General features: G+C 42.8%; 1 protein-coding gene across 5 annotated transcripts in view; it reads left to right on the top strand.

Moving 5' to 3' along the window:
• Positions 1 to 19,994, top strand: part of KIF26B (kinesin family member 26B) — a 276,539-nt gene that overhangs the window by 244,426 nt on the left and 12,119 nt on the right. For all 5 annotated transcript variants that reach the window (XM_038130583.1, XM_038130587.1, XM_038130585.1 and 2 more), the window contains 2 exons: positions 5,149 to 5,311; positions 6,431 to 9,863. In XM_038130583.1, coding sequence (XP_037986511.1) covers positions 5,149 to 5,311; positions 6,431 to 9,863 — 3,596 coding nt within the window. The remainder of the gene's footprint in view (positions 1 to 5,148; positions 5,312 to 6,430; positions 9,864 to 19,994) is intronic.

The raw sequence follows: 19,994 nt of genomic DNA, 5'->3' as shown, positions 1-19,994 counted from the left end.
GCTGAGCAACAAAAATTCCTGTGAATTTCCTGAGCACAATATTTATTCTTATTGCTTCATTTTCTATTCATGAATTCTATTTTGCAGCCCTACACAAAAGCAATTACCGTTTGCCTCTTTTCTATGTAGCTCACTTTGAACACACAGATTTTCTTAAAGCTGGAGAACCTGGCAGAGGAAGATCCAGGAAGGCACTGACCATTCTCTGCCCCCTTGCCTGGCCTGCCCCTCATCTGGCAGCATGATACAGCAGCCATGACAAATTATGGCCATGTTTTGGGAATTCCTCTGCTGTGTGTCAGTGAACAGCTTGGGGGGAACTTGAGTGGGGAGAGAGGCTTTGGAGGTCAGGCAGAGAGAGTGGAAGGCATTAATGGGAGGAAGAGGGGGAGAAAAAAGGAGTTTAATATTGGAAGAGTGTCTAGCAGTGATGCTGGAGAACGGCACAGTCTGATGTAGCTGCTTAGACCACTGCAGGATGAAACTGAGATCTGCCAGGCTGTTTCAGGGAGGAACTGGGATATGGGAATAAGAACAAACAAAAAGGTTAGATGAGGAAAGCTCAGGATAGATGCTGATAGAAGATTGTAGGTCTGATCAGAGAAGAGCATGACAAAAAGGATATGAACACATGAGAGCACAGGTTTTCTACAGTGCATGAAAGGAGAGTGTTCCCAAATCTTAGTGTTTTTTTACAGGTAGCAAGTGTTAGAAATCTCTTGGTAAATTGTAAGTCATGTTCTCCTTCTCTACTGCTTGTCCAAACGAAAGGTGTCAGCCAGCTGCTGCTGCCAGCTAGTTTAGAAATTGAGGCTATTTTTTATACACAGGAATGTTCCAAGCTTGCTGATGTCTCATCGAAGTGTAAACACAAATCCTCATGAAATTACATAAAATATGTATAATAAGTGCATTTAGAGCCTAAAATCAATTGCTATAGGGTCAGGAAATGTCAAAATTAATGGGCTATGTATATTGTGTTGTCCTTTCAGGGCTCTCCCTCCATCCCAAAATATCATCTTTTTTCAAGGTACATAAAGGACCTGCTTTAGATGTGAATCAGGACTGTATGGTGATGTGGTCATTGCCACTAAACATATGGAGGATGGGATGGAGGACTGTGGAAGAGAAGGGAGATATTCTGAAAGGACTGATACCACCTTCAGACTAGTTCTGACAATGTGTTCCTAAAATTTTCAGATGGGCTACTAATTGTATTTTTTGGGTATCCTGATTTAAGAACCAGCTGCCCCATTTGCAGTTGAAGATAAGTCCAAGTTAGCTGTACTTTGAATATGAAGACTGTGTAATGATCAGTACTCTGAAAGATCTGTGCTTCACTCCAAACACCTATACTTAATGAAGTCTTCAATGTTTCAGGTATTATCAGAGGAATATATGCCTCACCTCAGGGGCATTCTTCAGATACTGTATTGATGAGCTCCACAGGGAAAAGAAAAAAATTACAAAGGGCCTTTGAAGAAATCGGTCATTCAGGATTCAGAACTGAGTTTTTGTAGTTCTAACAGTAAATAAGGCATAAATCCATACATTGCAAGGCAGTGATTAAAAGAAAGATTAAATAACTCATGGTTCAGTGAGCACTGTTTATTCTGTGCAGGGTTTGAGGCAGGGCTCTAGTGGAAAAATAGCATCCAGTCACAAAATTAAAGACTTTGACTAAATGTACATGGGCAACTGGGATTTATGCAGTGTCTAAGGACACGTCATGATATTACATGCTTCATTCTTCAGTGTAAGATTCTGTGTTGTTTGAAGTTGAGTATAATTAATCGTTCATGAGGAAGGGAAATAGAGATGTGTATAAGAGGAGCATGAAGATGTACATCTTTCCTTCTTATTGAAAGGAAGATGTGCATCTGAATGAACTGAGGCTTTCTGCCTGGCAGTCTGCACCTCTGTACCATACCTGCTGACACACATTGTAGAGATACCCGAGTTTAGTCTCCTGCACACAGGGCTCTTGCCTCTGGACTTTGCCAGGGGTACAGCTTTGCATACTTTATTTTTGGTTTTTACCTGTGTGGGATATATATGCATAATATTTGGTAGCTTTTTTTCTGTAGCCATGATTGTCTAGCAGCTAGGCAAGAAAAGGTTTACAAGTGAAGGTAATGTATTTTATTAGAAAAAAAAATGATGTAGTTAAAAATAAATGAGGTGACTTTGAAGTACTGAAAAGACTGTAGAATTGACTTACTGATATACAGGCTTTGGAGTCTGAGATGTGGTATCCTGATCCCACCTGCAATTTTGCATGTGTTTTATATCCCCATAATCATGATGGTTTAGGGTAAATTTCCTTAACTATAAAAACATTAGTGAATGGGATAGAGATACATTTAAAATGAAGACAGTTGTATAAAATGGAGTCATTGTGCTGCTCTGGCCTATAATTTTCATTACTTTTGGAGCAGAATAGAAATATACCATTAGCATTCCTGAAGTTCTCTTATTTTCCATGAAGACATTGATGCATTTCACTCTGCTGCCATAAGAAATCTGCTAGCCAGCCTCTCCTTAACACAGTGAGCAACATACACCTGTGAGCAGCAGACCCCATAAGTTTCTTCATAATTTCCTGTGTCTTAGTTTAGATTGCAGAGACAGAGGATCAACAAAGGTCTTGCTTCTCAAAGCCTTTCCAATGCAGAAGTGCAGACCTCTTTGTAAAACTTCTGCTTTCACAGAAATTTTGCATTTTCAGATAACAGCTCACAAATGACCTAATGAAATAATTCATAGCCTTTCATTTTTTTCAGGCAGAAATACCATGCCAGCACTCAGAAGAACAAAGCATCTACTTGGCGTCTCACACTGACTGCCAAGCAGATTTCAGTGAGACATCCAGAATGTTTTACCAATATTTTAATTGAAGAGGATAGAGTGAGTTAAAAATTAGGCCACACATTTTTGTGTCTTACATTCTTTTCTATTTTCATTCTTTCTTTCCTTCAGAAGTTTGTAGGTAAGAGTTATTGTGAGAAGTCAGTGAACCCTGAACAGCTGAACTTGGCTTATGACAATATCTGGATTTGACAAAAATATTTGTTTAGTAACTTTCTCCCTCTTTATGTTATTTTTCAGTGTACAGTAGTGATATGAGGCTGGTTATTTTTTCTGGGTACAAGGTGAAGTTGAGAGTCAAGATGTAGCCTGTGCTGAATGAACAAACTCTGAAATTAGAAATCAGTGCTAGCTGATTTTTACTGCTTTTTACTGCTAGGTTCATGCTTTAATCCTTAATAAATCTGCCCTTTAGTTCCCATCCGTGTCAGAGGATGAATTATAAATAGGTATTTTTTCAGTATTGTTATTCTTCTTGCAAGTGGGTATTTCAGTACAAGGCAGATGGCACAGATTATTTTATATTCCCAATGCATGTATCTCTAGGAGAGCCACACCTCAGTGCTGATGCTGGCTGCATGGATTATGCATTCTCAGGAGACGAACTTGTTTAGAATGTATTCTTTTGCACTTTCCCCTGTCGTCTCATGTTTTGCTATGATAGAAGCACTGGCAAATGAAGGACTTGTTATTGATTCCTGTGGAGATGTTAATACTTTCTGTGTTACTCTGCATTGGAGTGGCAGTAACTGATGTACAAAATTTGACATCTTAATAATTCCGTGATGGAAAAGAGGGACACTAACCTGAGACACAGCAGCCTATTACCTCTGGATCTGTGGATTCAAAGCAGCCTTAGGTCACAAGTGAAATGAGTGGGGCTGTCCCAGTATAGTCTTTACGGACGTTTGTTTGCTTCTCAAAGACAGTAGATGTCTTCAATGTGTCTGGAGCAGATGGAAGCAGAAATCCTGAAACAATAAAAAGAAGTTTCATTTTCAGTATTCCTAGTCAAGCTGAAATTGCAAGTACTAGAAGCCTCAGGAGAGCTTAGAACCCTCCAGAGCCATTAGAACTACTAGAACCCTCCAGAGCCATTGCATCAAAATATGCAGCCCAAATGTTGTTGTTTATTCAATCAAAAGGAGAGGTCCAAAAGTTTTGGTGTTTGCCCATCAGTCCCATCCAGTAGGCATAGCTTCAGTTCCCAGCAGCTGCAGCTTTACGCAGAGTTCCTGTGAGCTGGAAACCTCGAGTGAAAAAGGACACACATGCACCATAGGTCATTTGCAGATATTTAACAGTGAGCCACAAAAATCGGATCTGTAGCCACTGATGGTATCACCATCATTACAACAGCGAATGAAGTTCCTTTAGTGATAGATAAATATCAGGCTGTTGTTGTCTTTGTTTCCAACTGTCCAAATCATCATCCACAACCTTTAGTATAGGGGAGACACTCTTCAAGACAATGCCATTTCCCAATAACCATCCAGCTGACTTTACACCATGGAGCCAAAGATCTCTTTAAAAATTATATATTGTGCATTTCTGACTACAGGATTAGATGACCACCTCAAAAGTATTATATATGCATCATTATTTGTTAAAATTCATATTCTCAGTCCAGTCACAGACAGCCCCACAATAAGGCATCAGCATTTCAAAAGCTATCTGATGCTGAACAATAGAGTAAATGGCAAGAACAGAAAATTTGATTTCTGCCTCAGTGAAAGAAAAGATCGAATATGAAAGAACAATTGTGTGAAGTTTGAAGGCTTGATTGGTTTGTATTTTACCAGCATTATCCAAAATTTACTTCAGTGGCTTAACTGTTACTAATACTGAGTTACCCAATGCCCTAGAAGGCATAAAAAAAATTGTGTTCTCTAATCTAATCCAGTACCCTTTTGTCCAAAGCTGGGCCAGGGTTTGTCTAGGCACTGTGCACTTCAAAAGAGCAGCAGTTTGATGTTTGCTGCTGTGGCTCCTTAACAGCCTCCAGTGCTGGTCTACATCTCTCTGTTGGCAATGGTAAGAATTGAGAGGGACTGAGATGAAAAGGAGTCAGAAAAGGGGAAGTGGGAAAAAAAGTTTGAATTGTAGTCCAGGGTCTTTCAGCATGCTCAGCTGCACAACGTAGTGCAAACCTGAGGAAGGAAACTAATTAGGATTCCATTAAAAAGAGGAGAAAATATCTTGCCAAGACCCAAGTTACATCATGATGGCCAAAGCGAAACCTTGCTGGCTAATGTAGCCTTAATTAATTTTATTTTGCAGAGACAGCAAGCTGACCATGTTGCTCCGAGAGTCCTTGGGGAATATGAACTGCCGTACCACGATGATAGCTCACATTTCAGCCGCTGCGGGGAACTACGCTGAGACGCTCTCCACCATCCAGATTGCCTCAAGGGTCCTCAGGATGAAGAAAAAGAAAACTAAGGTAAGATGATGTGTAACTCCCTTCTTATAAAAATGGAGGAAAGAGGAAGGATCCTTAACTGGGTAGAGCAGTGTGTAACAAAATCAGTAATCAGTTCCAAAGTGTATGGGATGTATGTACCCAGTCCTAGGCAAGCGTCAGAGTGCAGTATCAGGGGAGTAAATGCTTCTGCTTCAGAGACACAGGAGTAAGTTTGGACACATCTGTTGTAGCAGGTTTGTAAGCTGACCTTGTTTAATAATATAGCTGTCAGGGAGCATTTATTTTCCTTTATACTCTTAGTGCTAATGAAATAATAGAGACTTTAGACTTAAAGAAAAGTTGTTGTAGACTTAAAGAAAATGTGGATTAATTAAGAATTAGATTCTCTATGCTTCTCAGAGAGAGTAAAAGCAAAATAAAGGCAGAACAACTGTGTCCAAGGCCAGCATTGACCACTTTTTCATTCCTATTGCTTCTAAATATAGGTGATAGATTTTCCAAGTAGAGTGAAGATGGACTATATCCATTTTCATGTTAGAGAGTTCTGGTTGCTTCTGTGCAACTTATGGTGTGAATTGGGCAGAATGAGTGAATTTTATGCATTTCATTTTAATTGGCAGACTGACAAAAGCTTTTTTTGTCAATTGATTGAAGAGAGACAAATGAAGGGTTCAGTCCACCATCAGAGTACTGTATCTCCAGAGACCTCTGAGTGCACATTACACAGTTCCACACACTGGTAGTATGGGGTCATATGTAATCAGTTTTCTTGTTCCTTTAAAATACACACACACGTACACACACGCACAAAATCAGCAAAGCCTTTGCCAAATACCTGATTTCTTTGGCCAGGCTCAGTTAAGGGAGGTATATTAATCCATATTTGTAGTACATTTTTTTGAAGGCTTATGATTTTGAGTGGGACTCAGAGCTGGGGCTTTGGGTTCTCCATTGAACATAGCTATGAGTTTGTTCCAGGGCTGTGGATAAGCAGCTTCAGAGCTTGCTGCCTTAGTTTAGAGATCTCCCAGTTCATATGTGATCATGAATCTTTAGTGTATGCAGTTTGTGCGAGGAGCAGCTTGCAATGTTGAAATGTCATAGACTCTCTCCCTCTCTCTTTCTCTCATTTTGCAGTACACATCAAGTTCTTCTGGAGGAGAGAGCTCTTGTGAGGAGGGCCGGATGCGGAGGCCAACCCAGCTGAGACCTTTCCATTCTAGAAACACTGTGGACCCAGACTTCCCTATTTTGCATTTATCAAGTGATCCTGATTATTCATCCAGCAGTGAGCAGTCGTGTGACACGGTGATTTACGTTGGCCCCAATGGTACTGCCCTTTCTGACAAGGAACTGACAGATAACGAGGGTCCCCCTGACTTTGTTCCCATTGTTCCTGCTCTGCAAAAGACCAAAAATGAGGGCAGGTTGGAGGAAGTTAGTGAATCAGGGCCCAGCACATCTGAAAGAGACTGCCTGAAGTGCAACACCTTTGCAGAGCTCCAGGAGAGACTGGATTGCATAGATGGCAGTGAAGAGACCGACAAATTTCCCTTTGAAGAGATGCCTGCTCAATTTAGCTCAGACCAGATGTCTAAGTGTGCTGTCTCAAGCCAGCTGGCAGAGCTTAGCCACTTACCAGAGTCAGATAAGGAAGATACGATGCCAGAATGTCAGCATCCTGATAGAGAAGCCAAGGAAAATACACATACAACACCCAGCAAAACTAGGAGAAATCACTCCCCTGTTCCTTCTGGAGCTCTTACCAATCTCTCAACTCCTTCTTCTCCCAGGAGTGTAACAGGCAGCTCTAGTAAAGAGCTTAACTCTTGTCAGTTAGCACACAGCACCAGCTTGCAGAGCAGCAGAGAAGGGCTCAACACCTCTGGATTTGTGGAAGGCAAACCTCGGCCAATGGGTTCACCCCGGCTTGGCATTGCAAGCCTCTCAAAAACATCTGAGTATAAGCCACCAACTTCTCCTTCCCAGAGGTGCAAGGTCTACACACAGAAAGGAGTCCTGCCCAGCTCCACTCCCCCACCAGCTCCCCTGAGTAAGGATGCAGCCATGACATCTACTGAATCTTTATTACAGCCAGAAATCCGGACCCCACCTGTAGGCATGAGCCCTCAGATTATGAAGAAGTCAGTGTCATCCAACAATGGGGATTTTGAAGAGACCGTTCTCAATGAAGATGGGCAACAAAGCATTTCTCCAGAATCCAAGAAGGAGATTCTGAGCACAACCATGGTGACTGTTCAGCAGCCATTGGAGTTGAACGGAGAGGATGAGCTTGTGTTCACCCTTGTGGAAGAGCTGACCATCAGTGGTGTCCTTGACAATGGGCGCCCCACCAGTATCATCAGTTTTAACAGTGACTGCTCTGTGCAGGCTTTGGCCTCCGGCTCTAGGCCAGTCAGTATTATCAGCAGTATCTCTGAAGATCTTGAATGTTACTCCAGTGCAGCTCCTGTGTCTGAAGTCAGCATCACACAGTTCCTTCCTCTTCCAAAGCTGAGTCTGGATGACAAACCCCAAGACGATGGCAGCAGGCGCTCATCCATCAGCTCATGGTTGAGTGAAATGAGCACGGGGAGTGATGGTGAACAGTCATGCCACAGCTTCATAGCCCAGGCATGCTATGGGCATGGGGAAGCTATGGCAGAACCCCCTGTGTCTGAGTTTGCAAGCACCATACAAAGTGCCAGCATGATTTGTGTAAGTGACAAACAGAAGTCAGTGACTGACAACATGCTTATAATGTCGGAAATGGGGGAGGAAGCTTTCGGCAAAGTGCCACCCATCAAAGGCTGTAAAATATCAGCTCTAGGCAAAGCTACTGTCACAATCAAAAACACAGCAAGTCTCAGCAGCTGTGAGGGCTACATCCCAATGAAGACGAACATTACTGTGTATCCATGTATTGCTGTTAATTCCTTCAAAGCTCAAGAGACTGATGATGGTGTACCAGCTGTAACTGCAGAACCAAAGGCTGTTCATCCCCGTGATGGGAAAGAATCCATTGCTAAGAAGGTTATTACATTTGAAGACCCTTGGTTGAAGAGAGAAGAAGATGTTAAAAAGGACAGCTCTGGAAGCAGTGACGGGCCAAGGCCTGATACAGTCGTGGTTTCAGCCAAGCCTGAGCACAGCACAAAACAGTCCTCTGCAGACAGGTTTAGCACCAGCAGTGGGGACACCTCTATTTCACCAGGATCTGACAGTCTAAAAAGGATTGTGGATGGGTGTGAGGTGGCAGCATCCAGCTCTGCAACCCAAAGCCCTGTTCATTCCAGTGATGGCTTGAAGAATTGTAGCCTCCCTCGAGGGCTCCCGAAGGCAAGCAAGGTGGAGGAATCTGACAGCCATCTCCATCCTACTTTTACTGACAGCAGTGGAGTCAGTTCTCCTGCCCTCCCCCAGTTTTCTAAGGCTAGTCTTGACAAGAAAATGGCCTCTCCCAAACACTGCATACTCACTCGCCCCAAAGGGACCCCTCCTCTGCCACCTGTGAGAAAGTCAAGCTTGGATCAGAAGAACAGAGCCAGCCCCCAGCACAGTGCAGCCAGCAGCACCACGAGCAGTCCCTCCAGCCAGCCTGTGTCCTTCCTGGCCAGCTTCCCCGAGGAGCAGAATGCCAAACTAAAAGGCCCTGGCATAGACAGTAGCATCAACAACAGCAGCAGCAAGCTCTTCAGTGCCAAGCTGGAGCAGCTCGCCAGCAGGACCAACTCCCTAGGGAGGTCCACAGGAAGCCACTATGAGTGTTTGTCGTTGGAAAGGGCAGAAAGTCTGTCCTCTGTGAGCTCCAAAATGAGCCCTGGCAGAGACACCACCATGCCTAGGGCTGGAAGGAGCCTCAGCCGCAGTGCCATGTCCTCACCCACCAACTCGGGCCTCTCCCAGTCGGCAGGTGCCTCCCCAAAAGCCAGCCAGTCAAAGATCTCTGCTGTCAGCAAGCTCCTGCTGGCAAGTCCCAAGGCCCGCAGCCTCTCTGCCTCTGCCACCAAAACGCTCAGCTTCTCCACCAAGTCTCTGCCTCAGTCCGTAGGGCAGAGCTCCAGTTTGCCCCCAAGTGGGAAAAACATGTCCTGGTCAATGCAGTCCCTCAGCAGAAGCCGGGGCTCCAGCCTTGCTTCCAAATTGCCCCTTCGAGCTGTCAATGGGCGGATTTCAGAGCTGCTCCAAGGGAACACCAGTGCCAGAGGCGTACAGCTGCCGGGAAACCTGGAGACAGAGGAGCGCGGGGGCCTTCCTGGAGACGAGAAGCCAGCTGTTCACATGCTGCCTTCGCCTTACAGCAAGATCACCCCTCCTCGGAAACCTCACCGCTGCAGCAGCGGCCACGGGAGCGACAACAGCAGCGTCCTGAGCGGGGAGCTGCCCCCTGCCATGGGGAAAACAGCCCTCTTCTACCACAGCGGGGGCAGCAGTGGCTATGAGAGCATGATGAGGGACAGCGAGGCGACGGGGAGTGCCTCCTCAGCACAGGACTCCATGAGTGAGAACAGCAGCTCTGCCAGTGGCAGGTGCCGCAGCCTCAAAACCCCAAAGAAACGACTGAATGCAGGTAAGCTTGTGGTGGTGGGAAAGAGGGATGCAGACTAAAGCAGAGTAGTGTACAGGGGGTAGGCTGCCCTAAGGATGAGCTAGTTAAATACCAGTTCCACCTCTTAGCTGAGAAGCGAGGACATGGTAAGTATCAGAGGCTCTACCTTTTTTCATTTTGGAACATTCACTAATCCTGTGCAGTGGAGTCTCCTCCTGACCTCTTTCACTTTAGTTTACTTCAAATGAACAAAAACTGGTCAGTTTTGCCACTGACAGCCACATTCAAGTATTTATACAAATATATTTCTGATTTTATTCCAGAAAGGTGCCTTAATATGCATATTTCACCAGCCCAAGATCAGAGTCTTGTTGAATGGCTGTATCTATTGTGAGACCACTTCTGCACCTTGTGTGCTCTGGATGCCCAAAGATGCAAGATGCCCTACATCTGAAGCCACTGTTGAGTTCTTTCTCCCCACATAGGAGATAGAACAAAAATGTGTCCATGCCCCTTGAAAGATGTTATCCTGTACCTGAGACTCTTGCCTTCTGAGTTGTGGCTACTTTTCCCAGACATTTATTGCTAATAAATAATAGGTAATATTATGAACAATATATGGGAACTACTGCACTGAAGCGTTTTCAAATCTGAAACTTTTTGTGATCATGGACTGGATTGGGAAGACTTCGTCTTTGTTCAGACATAATCCCCAGTAGCTTCACACTACATCAGGACTTTTTAATTAGATAGCAAGAGCCTCCTGGGTCATATCAAGTGTCTGTGCAGGTACCTCTTTCCACTAGAGCAAATTTCGTAAAGTTGCAGAACAGGCATGGGGACCATTCATGAGCTGGTCAGCTCACATTTTTCCTGAGTGCTGTTTTCCCAACCTGTAGTGCAAGTCCTGACTAACCTACTTCTGAAAAAAATTCAGGTTGACATTGGACCTGATGCCACAGGTATGTGGAATATCAGTAGCTACTTATTCTACAGTAGCTGTGTCTTTCTAAAATGTGTTTTTCTCATAGCATTCCTAATTCACCAGCCATTCCACTTGCTGTGATACTTCCCTCTGGAATTCATTTCCAGTGAACAGAGTGATGCATAACTCTCCCTTTCTTTATGCTCTTGACTGTGGTAGCAGAAAGAACATGTGCAGCCCAGATGTGAATGCAATAGATACTTCTATTAAAAGAACATTCATAAATGCAGAGCTGATTGTACCTGTTCAGAGGATGCATCTGAAAGTGATCATTCTACATAATGCAAGCCCAGACCAAATGACTGAATATTATTTCTGAAGTTAACTTTGCATCTTCTGAGAAAATCTCTTTTCCTTGCCCTTCACTTAAATGGTAATAAATTGATTTTCCTCTTTCTGAGGAGCTCTGCCTCTAAAAACCCCTTTCAAATATGAACTGTTTAATAATAACTTGCAAGGAAGAGAAGGATGATTTCTGTCTTGTGAAAAAGGAAAACAAAGCTGTCCACAGAGATGGCATTTGTGGGTATAAACTGACAACTTGATTGTGTCTTGTGGAGAAGCTGCCAATCTAATATGGACTTTTTCCACAGGTCATTTAGATGGAAAAGTTTATCAATTTCTGTGAAAAAAAACCAGGCAACTGTGCAGATGAGGGAACAGATTAGATACTAGAGAATGTCCCCCTTACTCCCCCAAGGGAGATATTTTACAAAAAAAACCCTGAGAAAACTTCAAGCAGAGCCTCTGGGTTCTTTAGACTCCAGAGTTCATCCCCAAACTGAATCACTAGAGGACCAATATTTGTTTACTCTGATGCTCACAAAACTGCTTGTTTCATTTCACTTTTCTCTGCTTTGATAGCACATTGGAGGCTGGACAAGGCTAGAAATAAGAGTGACAAAAGCATTGGTTTTGTGGTGTTCTAATTACACACAGGCTTCATATGTGTGTGTTGTATTTTATACCAGGGTTGTATTTTGGCTCACAGCTTTGGCTTTTGATAACCCCTGTGCAGGACTAAACATTGTGTCAGTAGTCATGAAAAGGATAGATCTGTTTTGAGACTCAGGTTTAAGATTGTTCTTGTAGCAGTCTGGAGGACACACCAGGAAAGAAGAGGCCTTGAGCCTACCGGGTAGAACATTGACACTGGTTTTTCATGCAGTGCAGGTATGCAAAATTATCAAGTGATGAGGTAAGTATGAACCTTTCATTAGCAGGGAACATGAGGAATCCTAGCTTTGATGCTTTTTTTACTGCTGTGTAACATTTGACCTGTCTTTTTTTCCAAATACATCTTTTTTTTGGCTGGCCAAGAAATAATCTCTTTTTTCCTAATTGCTGGTGTGAGGTTGTTCCTCTCTCCTTAGTCAGCAACATTGCAATTATCTGCCTGATGCTGGAGATGAATCTCTGGGGTGGAGGGTTTTCAGTGAAGGGCCTGTCTGTGTCCTTGGAAATTGCCTGCCCCAGTGGACTCAGCATAGCCTGGCACATTGACCTCCCTTTAAGTAATTTACAAAGCTTCTCTCTTAATTCAACATGTAAGCTGATGTGGAGAGATTCTCAGTGTATCATCTCTGATACTTTACTTTTGAAAGTAGTTCCCCATATCAGCAAGTAATTCCTGTTTTATTTGGAATGACTTGTGTATAAGTGCAACTAGGGGTTTTATGGAAATTAAAAACTCAGTCTTTACCACCATCCCTATTTCTAGCAGAAAACCACTGCTCAGAAATTGATCAGGCTTCACTTTCATATAAGCCAGCTCCTGTTTGCATTTGGTCTGGCAGCAGTGAAATCATAATTCTGTTTTGATGTGTTTGATAATAGTATAATTTTTCACATGTCAGCAGATTTATGATGGCATAAAACCAGGATTATTACTTCAATGCAGCAGAACATGAAGGAGGAGTTAAGGTATAAGGGAGAATAGAGCTGTTCACAAATGTATTTTTATTGTATAATGAAAAAATCCAAAGTTTTGTAATCTTTCATCCTCTGTAGCATCTCCTTTCTTATAGTGTGTTATCTCCTTAAAAAGGAACACTTTTTAATGAAAAGGCTAGCACACAAAGGTTCTGAGATCTTAAAAGACAGATATTATTTTAATACAAAGTGTCAAGAGCATTGGACCTTTCCTGATTTGCGGTCACAGATTCACTGTGCTGTAATGGATATGGCACTATAGATATGCTCATTTCAGGTCAGGCAACCTTGTCCACTTTATTTATGATTATTATTAACAGAAATGCTAGCTGTCAGACACGATCAACATGAATCAGCCCAAGGCCCCTGTAAAAAGAGCTATAAAGAGTCTTTAAGAGAATCACCAGAAGATCTCACAATTACTTTTGAAGTTCTGACACATTGGAGAGACATCATTTTTCCTTGAGATTAAGATCTTGTCTTTCAGCGCTCTTAAGTGCATTATTTGTATGTGTAGGTGCTTCTGCCCTGAATGTCATACATGAAGCATCAGACCTACCCTGACAGCTTTTGAAGGATAAAGCTAGTTCATATCCTTCACAGTTAGCCTTAGGTTAATTTTTGGGCTCTGCCTGGGTACTTGTGCAGTTCACAGACAGTGCAGTACAAAATTGTGTATGTACAAAATTAGAAGAAAGTATAATAAAAAAATTCCTCTTGCATTCTGGTACCTATTGAAAAATCATGTGTTTGCCTCATGAAGCTTGTAAGCCTTTCCCCTGAAGCTAACCTGTGCATTTAATAAATATTCCCATTTTTCTAATATCTAACACTGGTTCTGTAACATCATGTCAGCATATACTGGCCCAAAGTGACTGTTAGTGACAGAAACAAAGCTATCTAGCCCTGATCTGTGGTTGTACATTTCAAAGCTTTGTATAGCTTCTCTTAAATCCACACTGTGGTGTAAGTGTTATTCCAGGCCCCATTTTACAGATGGAGAAATGAAGGTAGAGAGTGTTACTGAGTTGCCCAATGCTCTCAGCCAAGTGAGAGCTAGATCCAGGGTTGTATTACAGACACCCTTGACTCCGAACCTCAACCACAACTGACTTTGCCGTACATACTCCTCTGCCCTTGCTGAGCAATGGAAAACAGAGTTCCATTTGCTATTTTATTTTTGTGGCAGGCCCTTCTTCCTTCTTTGCCTGCAATCATCTGTACAAATACGTTGTACTTTGATTTCTTTGTTCACTCCATTAGCCCTTCCCTGTTAGAAACAATTGGCATCTCAGCCATATTTCTGTCTCTGGCTCCAGCCTCCTCTGTCTTGGGTGGGCAGTGCTGTCTTGAGCAGGGCACTGAAGTGTTAGGGCATAGTTTGTACAGTTACAAGTTGCAGCAGTTATTTATTATTTTTTAACTCCCCAGAACTTCCAAGTGTGGTGGCCCAGTGCCGCTCCATGGAAAGGCAGTGATAAGGGTGCCTTTGTAGTACATACTCCTCTATGAGATCAGGAAGTGCATTCTGGTTGAATTTTAGTTTTACCAAAGCTGTATTTGTATCCCAGGGGTGCAACAGATACGAGAGGGAGGCAGGCAGGGCAGCAAATTAGGGCTTGCAAGATCTGTGTTGTATTCTCTGGTGTGCTGCTGGTTTGCTGTATTACCTTGGGCAACTCATGTAATTTCTGTGTTCTCTTGTTACCAGCTTATAAAAGTAGATAATGCTGGTACAAAAAAAAAAAAAGTAATAGCAAGGTCCTTGGATCAGAAGTGTTATCTACCCGCCTTTTGCTCTTCAGGTTTGATTTTTAGTATATTTTCCTGAATTTAATTTGGATGTATGTGGGCATTGCTTTAACATAATTCTCAATGCAAAAAATGACTGGGTGATTTCAGAGATGGAGCCTTGGTGTTAACTCTGGATCTTGCCCACTGTGAGGTAGTAGCAAAGGAAGAGTCCAGGCTCTAATGAGGTTTATCCAGTAAAGCCAAGTCCTGTTTGCATTTTCATGTTACATGCATGAATGTGTTGTTTCCAGATTTTTCTGCCCTCTCCTACATATGTTTAGAGGTTCCCGTCCCTTACAGTGTTTCAGTAGTCTCTGTAAGGAAACCTCCTTCTCTGGGAACAACAGAAGAGGAGGGGTTCTGAGATTATTCATCATAAACAAGGCATTTTATGGAGATTACACTGATCTTCCTGGAGCAGTATTCTTTCCAGTTCCCTATGAGATAGGGTTGGATGCCTAAGAAAATCCCCATCCCATGTAACATTGAGTTAGACCTACAGGCTTCAGTCTGTCACTGCTTGCAGCCCTCTGCTGAGATGGGACAGACTTCTGCTGTCTGATAAGGAATGTATCCCTTTGATTCCTCTCATTTTGAGGCTTTTTGGAGCTGAGTCTGGGCTTGGAGCTTTGCTGGTGCTGGGGCTTCTGCCAGCAGGGCAAAACACTGAGGGCAGTAATCTGTGGCCCAAGCAGGGCTGGGGGAGCAGCAGGTGAGCAGCAGCCATTGGGCGCTGGTGGGGACCACTGCCTCGCAGCTGGTGTGCACAGGCCCTCTCCTGGGACTGGGGCATGAGAAAAAGTTGTGAGACAGAAGGAGGCAGCTCAAAGACATCAGACTTTGGGCATGAAGTCCTTCTCAGTAAAGCACTTCCCAGTTGGGTCAGTCAAGGCCACTGGTACTTAACATTTTCCTGAATGTTAAGTATCAGTGAACATCAGAAAACAAAAACCTTAGAGATATTATTGAAAGTCAGGCCAAGTAGAAACAAGACTGGGGAAAATTTAAAGTTTCCAAAGGTTGAAGTTTAAAGCCATGCCCTGAGCTGGAGCTGCATAAGAATCTGGAGAGCCTTGCTTTTGTCAGTCCAGGGTAGGATTTGGGTGTGTGTATGTGTGCATGTGTTTGTGCATGTGCTTTCATCTTCTTTGCATGGGGAATTATCTGAGTACAGGTAATTAAAGATTCCTGCTGCAGCATTTGATGACATTCATAATAAAGTTTCATGACTCCTTGCAGCTCTTTCTCGGTACTAACTTTCAACACCAAAGAGCAAATTGCTACATGATTTTAAACACTCTAATAAAAAGACAGACTGTTAAGGCATGACTAATTATCTACAATTGGCCTCCTTTTTCCTCATGCCAGTGTGCTCTGGGTTTCACTGATGGGATGGTTTTAAAGGTGGAGATTTAGAGGTTCCTGGAAAACCCTGAAAACTCTATATTTGAACATGTTTACTCTCTGGAAGCACTTAGCTCCTTCTATGAAAGCAGCAGAAAAAGCCAGAGGCTGAATCTACGGGCTGTAAATTATGAAAGTCTGTCCCCAACCAATATTGCAAAGCATTGCATTTTGAAACATGGCCAAAATGATAATGACGAAACAAAACACCAACAAAGAGAGTCTGAGCTTTTCTTGTTGAATCCAAGTGAAAAGGAATTTGGTTCATGTTTAGACTGCTGAAAGCACAGTGTGGGGAGCTGAAAATTGCCCATTGTATCAGAAAGCTGTAGGGCACCCCCAGTGTTTCTACTTTAACTTGCTTACAAGTGATGGTAGCTAATTGATATCCTGTACTATGCTTTTACCATGACAAAGGATGTTTAGAATTATATGAGTAAATGCTGTTTGCATGCAGGTGACCACTTCATGCATGTGACTTGCTGACTGGACAGCCCTGGGGTGGGTAGAGGGAGGGGAAATGCAGGCTTCAGCTCCAATTTTTTTTTTTTTTTTTGTTCATTAAAACAACAGCATTGATTTTCCCAGGTCAAAGCCAGGCCATTTCATGCAGCAAATCTGTGTTGAAAGGGATCAGAGTAATCATTTTTTACACGCTTGACTACTGCATGCCAGCACTGAGCTTTCAGCCACATGAACATAGGAATGATTTAATAGAGGAAGTGGCAGCAGGCTATTGTGCACAGTGAAGGCTTCATGTAACATGCATGACTGAGTCGCACACCATTAGGCTGGGTGTAAATAAAACCTGCTCCTGACTGCCACAGAACTGGCTCACTGGAATGCCTCCACCACTGTCCTGGTGGGAGCTAATGTTCTGGCTTTCGAGCCCTTTCCCCTCTAGCCTCTGCCTTTGCTGTCCAAGTGATTGGAGCAGCTCTTCAATGCAGTACAGTAGTAATAATAACCAGCTTCTTAAATAATGCCACAATGCTGACAAATGCCTGTTAAACTAAAATCCAGCCTGAAGAGAGAGAAATGTTTAGAAGAGAGTCTGGTTGTTTGTTTTGGGGTTTTTTTTTCTTTTTTTTTTTTTTTTCTAGGAATTGTGGGTGATGTGCATCTTCCCTGGAGCATCTCCCAGATTACTTGTCAACCTGCCACGCCGCAGGAGGGCTGCTTTCTGGTCTGGTTTCAGCAGTGCTCATTCACCAGCTCTAAACTGCCCTGAAAAGCTCCTTTAAAAACAAGATAGTAATTCAGAAAGCAAGGTTAAGAAATAAACTGGGTCGATGGAAATGAACTTTGTTGATAGAAGAAAATTAGAAGTTGGATGCACATCAGCGTATTCCTTATACCAATACAGAAAGAACATATCTGGTATAGGTATGGATGGAATATTATAAACAAGCATTGCTTTATTCCAGTAAACAGGAAGCAAGTGATTTCTTGCCTCAAGTGTTCTTGTACTTGTTATCAATTCACAACATTGGGCTTGCGTAATAGTCAATACAGAATATGGCCTGAATTATGTTACAGTGAAATGGACATAGAAAATTCTCTTCTGAATGATGGATCCTCTCAGTGTATCCTATTCCAGGTATTTGGGTGCAACATGGTCCTTTCTATGCAATCTGTGTAATCTTGGTTGTGAGGGTGAGTGATTGCTGTTTGGATTTTCTGGCAATATAGACCTTGGTTCTTTGGTGTTTGGAGTACTGACCTCAAGATGGGAACCCTAAATACTTCTGGTGAAATCCCCACATCATCAGAGGGGACTTCCACTTGAAAGCACTGGCAATGACTTCCCCTTCAGGAGAGGAACTGTGCAAACTGTATGGAAATCCATGGAGTGAATCGCTGTGTGCTCTGCATTGGCAATAAAGTGAGCTAGGAGGAAGGCGGTCAAAGGAGAGGGGAGGAGTTGGTTCAGTCATGGACAATTGACCTTAAGGGCAGATCCCACTAGGAAATAAGAGGCAAAGTCAGCATTACATTTTAGACTCAAACAGAGCAGGAGCCCTGTTGTCACACAGTGAGGAGCAGCAGAGGAAATAGGATAGATAATCTTTGCTAGTAAGAAAAGCTTGATGCTACAACTGACATTGGTGCTATTGCTGTTGGAGCCACAGAAGGAACAGCTTAGGGGTACTGCTCTAGTTAGCCAGGTCTGGCTTTTGTAATTTCTTTGGACTGTCTGGTGAGAAAAACCAAAATGCTGAGGAACAGGTTCTGTACAGAAAGGCAATTTTGCATCTCATAACATTAAGTGCTATGGGGAATAGCTTTGGCTCCACATCCCGCCTCTGAGCACACAATATAAACTTCTTAAATGTTGTTATATCAAGTTACAGTTTAATTTTCTGTTTGAAACACCTTGAAATTTCTAGGACAGCAGTTGCTTTGCATCCCATTTGAACGTATCCTGCTTTGAAGAGATACACAGCACACTGGTTTTCATTAAGATTTTGTACTTGAAGTTTTTGCCTTTACCTTTTTGACAGAAAAGATGCTCAATCTGGAATGTGTGCTTGGAAAGAAGCCTAAGGGGAGCACTCCAAAATATACAGAACTTAAGCAAAACCAGACTTTTTAGAGCTTTTGCCCTGGTCAAAACATACTTTTACAAGCACACATCCTTTTGCAGTTTGGCAATTTCGCTGAGGTCAGTGTGCCTTTTTATCCTTAAAGTTACCCTCACATACCTTGGTCTGTATTTCTCATACCTTGAGGCTCCTCTGGGCTTACCTTTGCTGAAATATGTTGTAGCTTCAGTGCCACTCTTCAGTCAGATCTACTTTCACACGGCACGCCTTCACTGCCGTGCTACTCTCTTTATCTTAAACTTAACCTGGCCAAACTTTAACCTAGAGCTTAAGGCAGAGCAATAGATCTGTTGCAAAAGCAAATCTTATTTCTGTGTATTTTCATGGCTATTCCACAGCCTGGTTATTCATACTCAAGCTAAGTTCTAGAGAGGTTATTCTGAGAGTGGATAAATTCAAACTAAGTGAAAAACATATCCTTCAGGGCATTTAGCAAATGACATTTTGCTTTACATACTGCATGCTCATAAATGAACGTGAAGTTATTTTACCCTGGGTTCATCTTACTGTGTTTCTTTCAGATTGATTTTGGGTATAAATTTATTTTTTGAATGGAGGAATGAATTCTGTTTACATGGTGGGAGGATCAGCCAGTTTGCCAAGGTGCAGAGGTGGGGCAGAGGTGGGAGGGTGCTGAGATCTGCTCCTGTTGAGCTCCCTGGCTGCCCACTTTCTTCATAAGTCATACCTAGGGAATAGAGGAGTAGTGTGCTGTAATTCCATAAAGCATGTAATTTATTATAGAGTCAAAATTGATGAGATCCTAACTGCATCAAGTGCACCCAATAAATTTGGGACTTCAAATGGATATTTTCTATATGAATGGAAAACTACATTAATTTTAACAATTTAATTGTTGTGTGTTGTTAGGGATGAGAAAGCTGTCAGCTGCTTTGTGGTATTTACCCCAAAGCTCTGCTTAGGCTGTATCTCCTTACTGATCCAAATTAATGTAAAATAAGATAAAAACCAGAGACTAAATGCAGAGGTCAGTATCAGGAGTCTCCTGTTAAATGGCACCATTATTTTCTGTACTTGGGCTAATAAAAAGCCTATTAATCAGTGCGTGTTTAGAACAAACTAGATCCTCTTTTACCTTACTGGAAAGAGGAAGAAGATCTTTCATTTTAAGTTTCTCCTCACAGCACTCTACACCTCAAATAAATCATCCTGAGTCATCATTCAAGGTGCATATAATCAGACTTCTCTCTTTTTCTTTCTCCTCCAGCTGTACCCCCTGGAAGCCCCGTGCAGGTCACCTGTGTCCCAGAGGAGACCCTTGGCAGAGGGTGGCAAGGAGGCTGTATGAGGCAGCTTTGCCCTGCTGCATTGCCCCAGTGCACCATGAGCTGCAGCCTGTCCTGTTGTCATAACTCACAGGCAGCCCAGACACGAGCTCTGGCTAGAAAAACAATGAGTTAATGTCTCCTG

Source organism: Motacilla alba, chromosome 3 (assembly GCF_015832195.1).
Source record: "Motacilla alba alba isolate MOTALB_02 chromosome 3, Motacilla_alba_V1.0_pri, whole genome shotgun sequence".
NCBI lineage: Eukaryota > Metazoa > Chordata > Aves > Passeriformes > Motacillidae > Motacilla > Motacilla alba.
The sequence above is the reverse complement of the archived record's forward strand: the minus strand, read 5'-3'. Positions and strand labels throughout refer to the sequence as shown.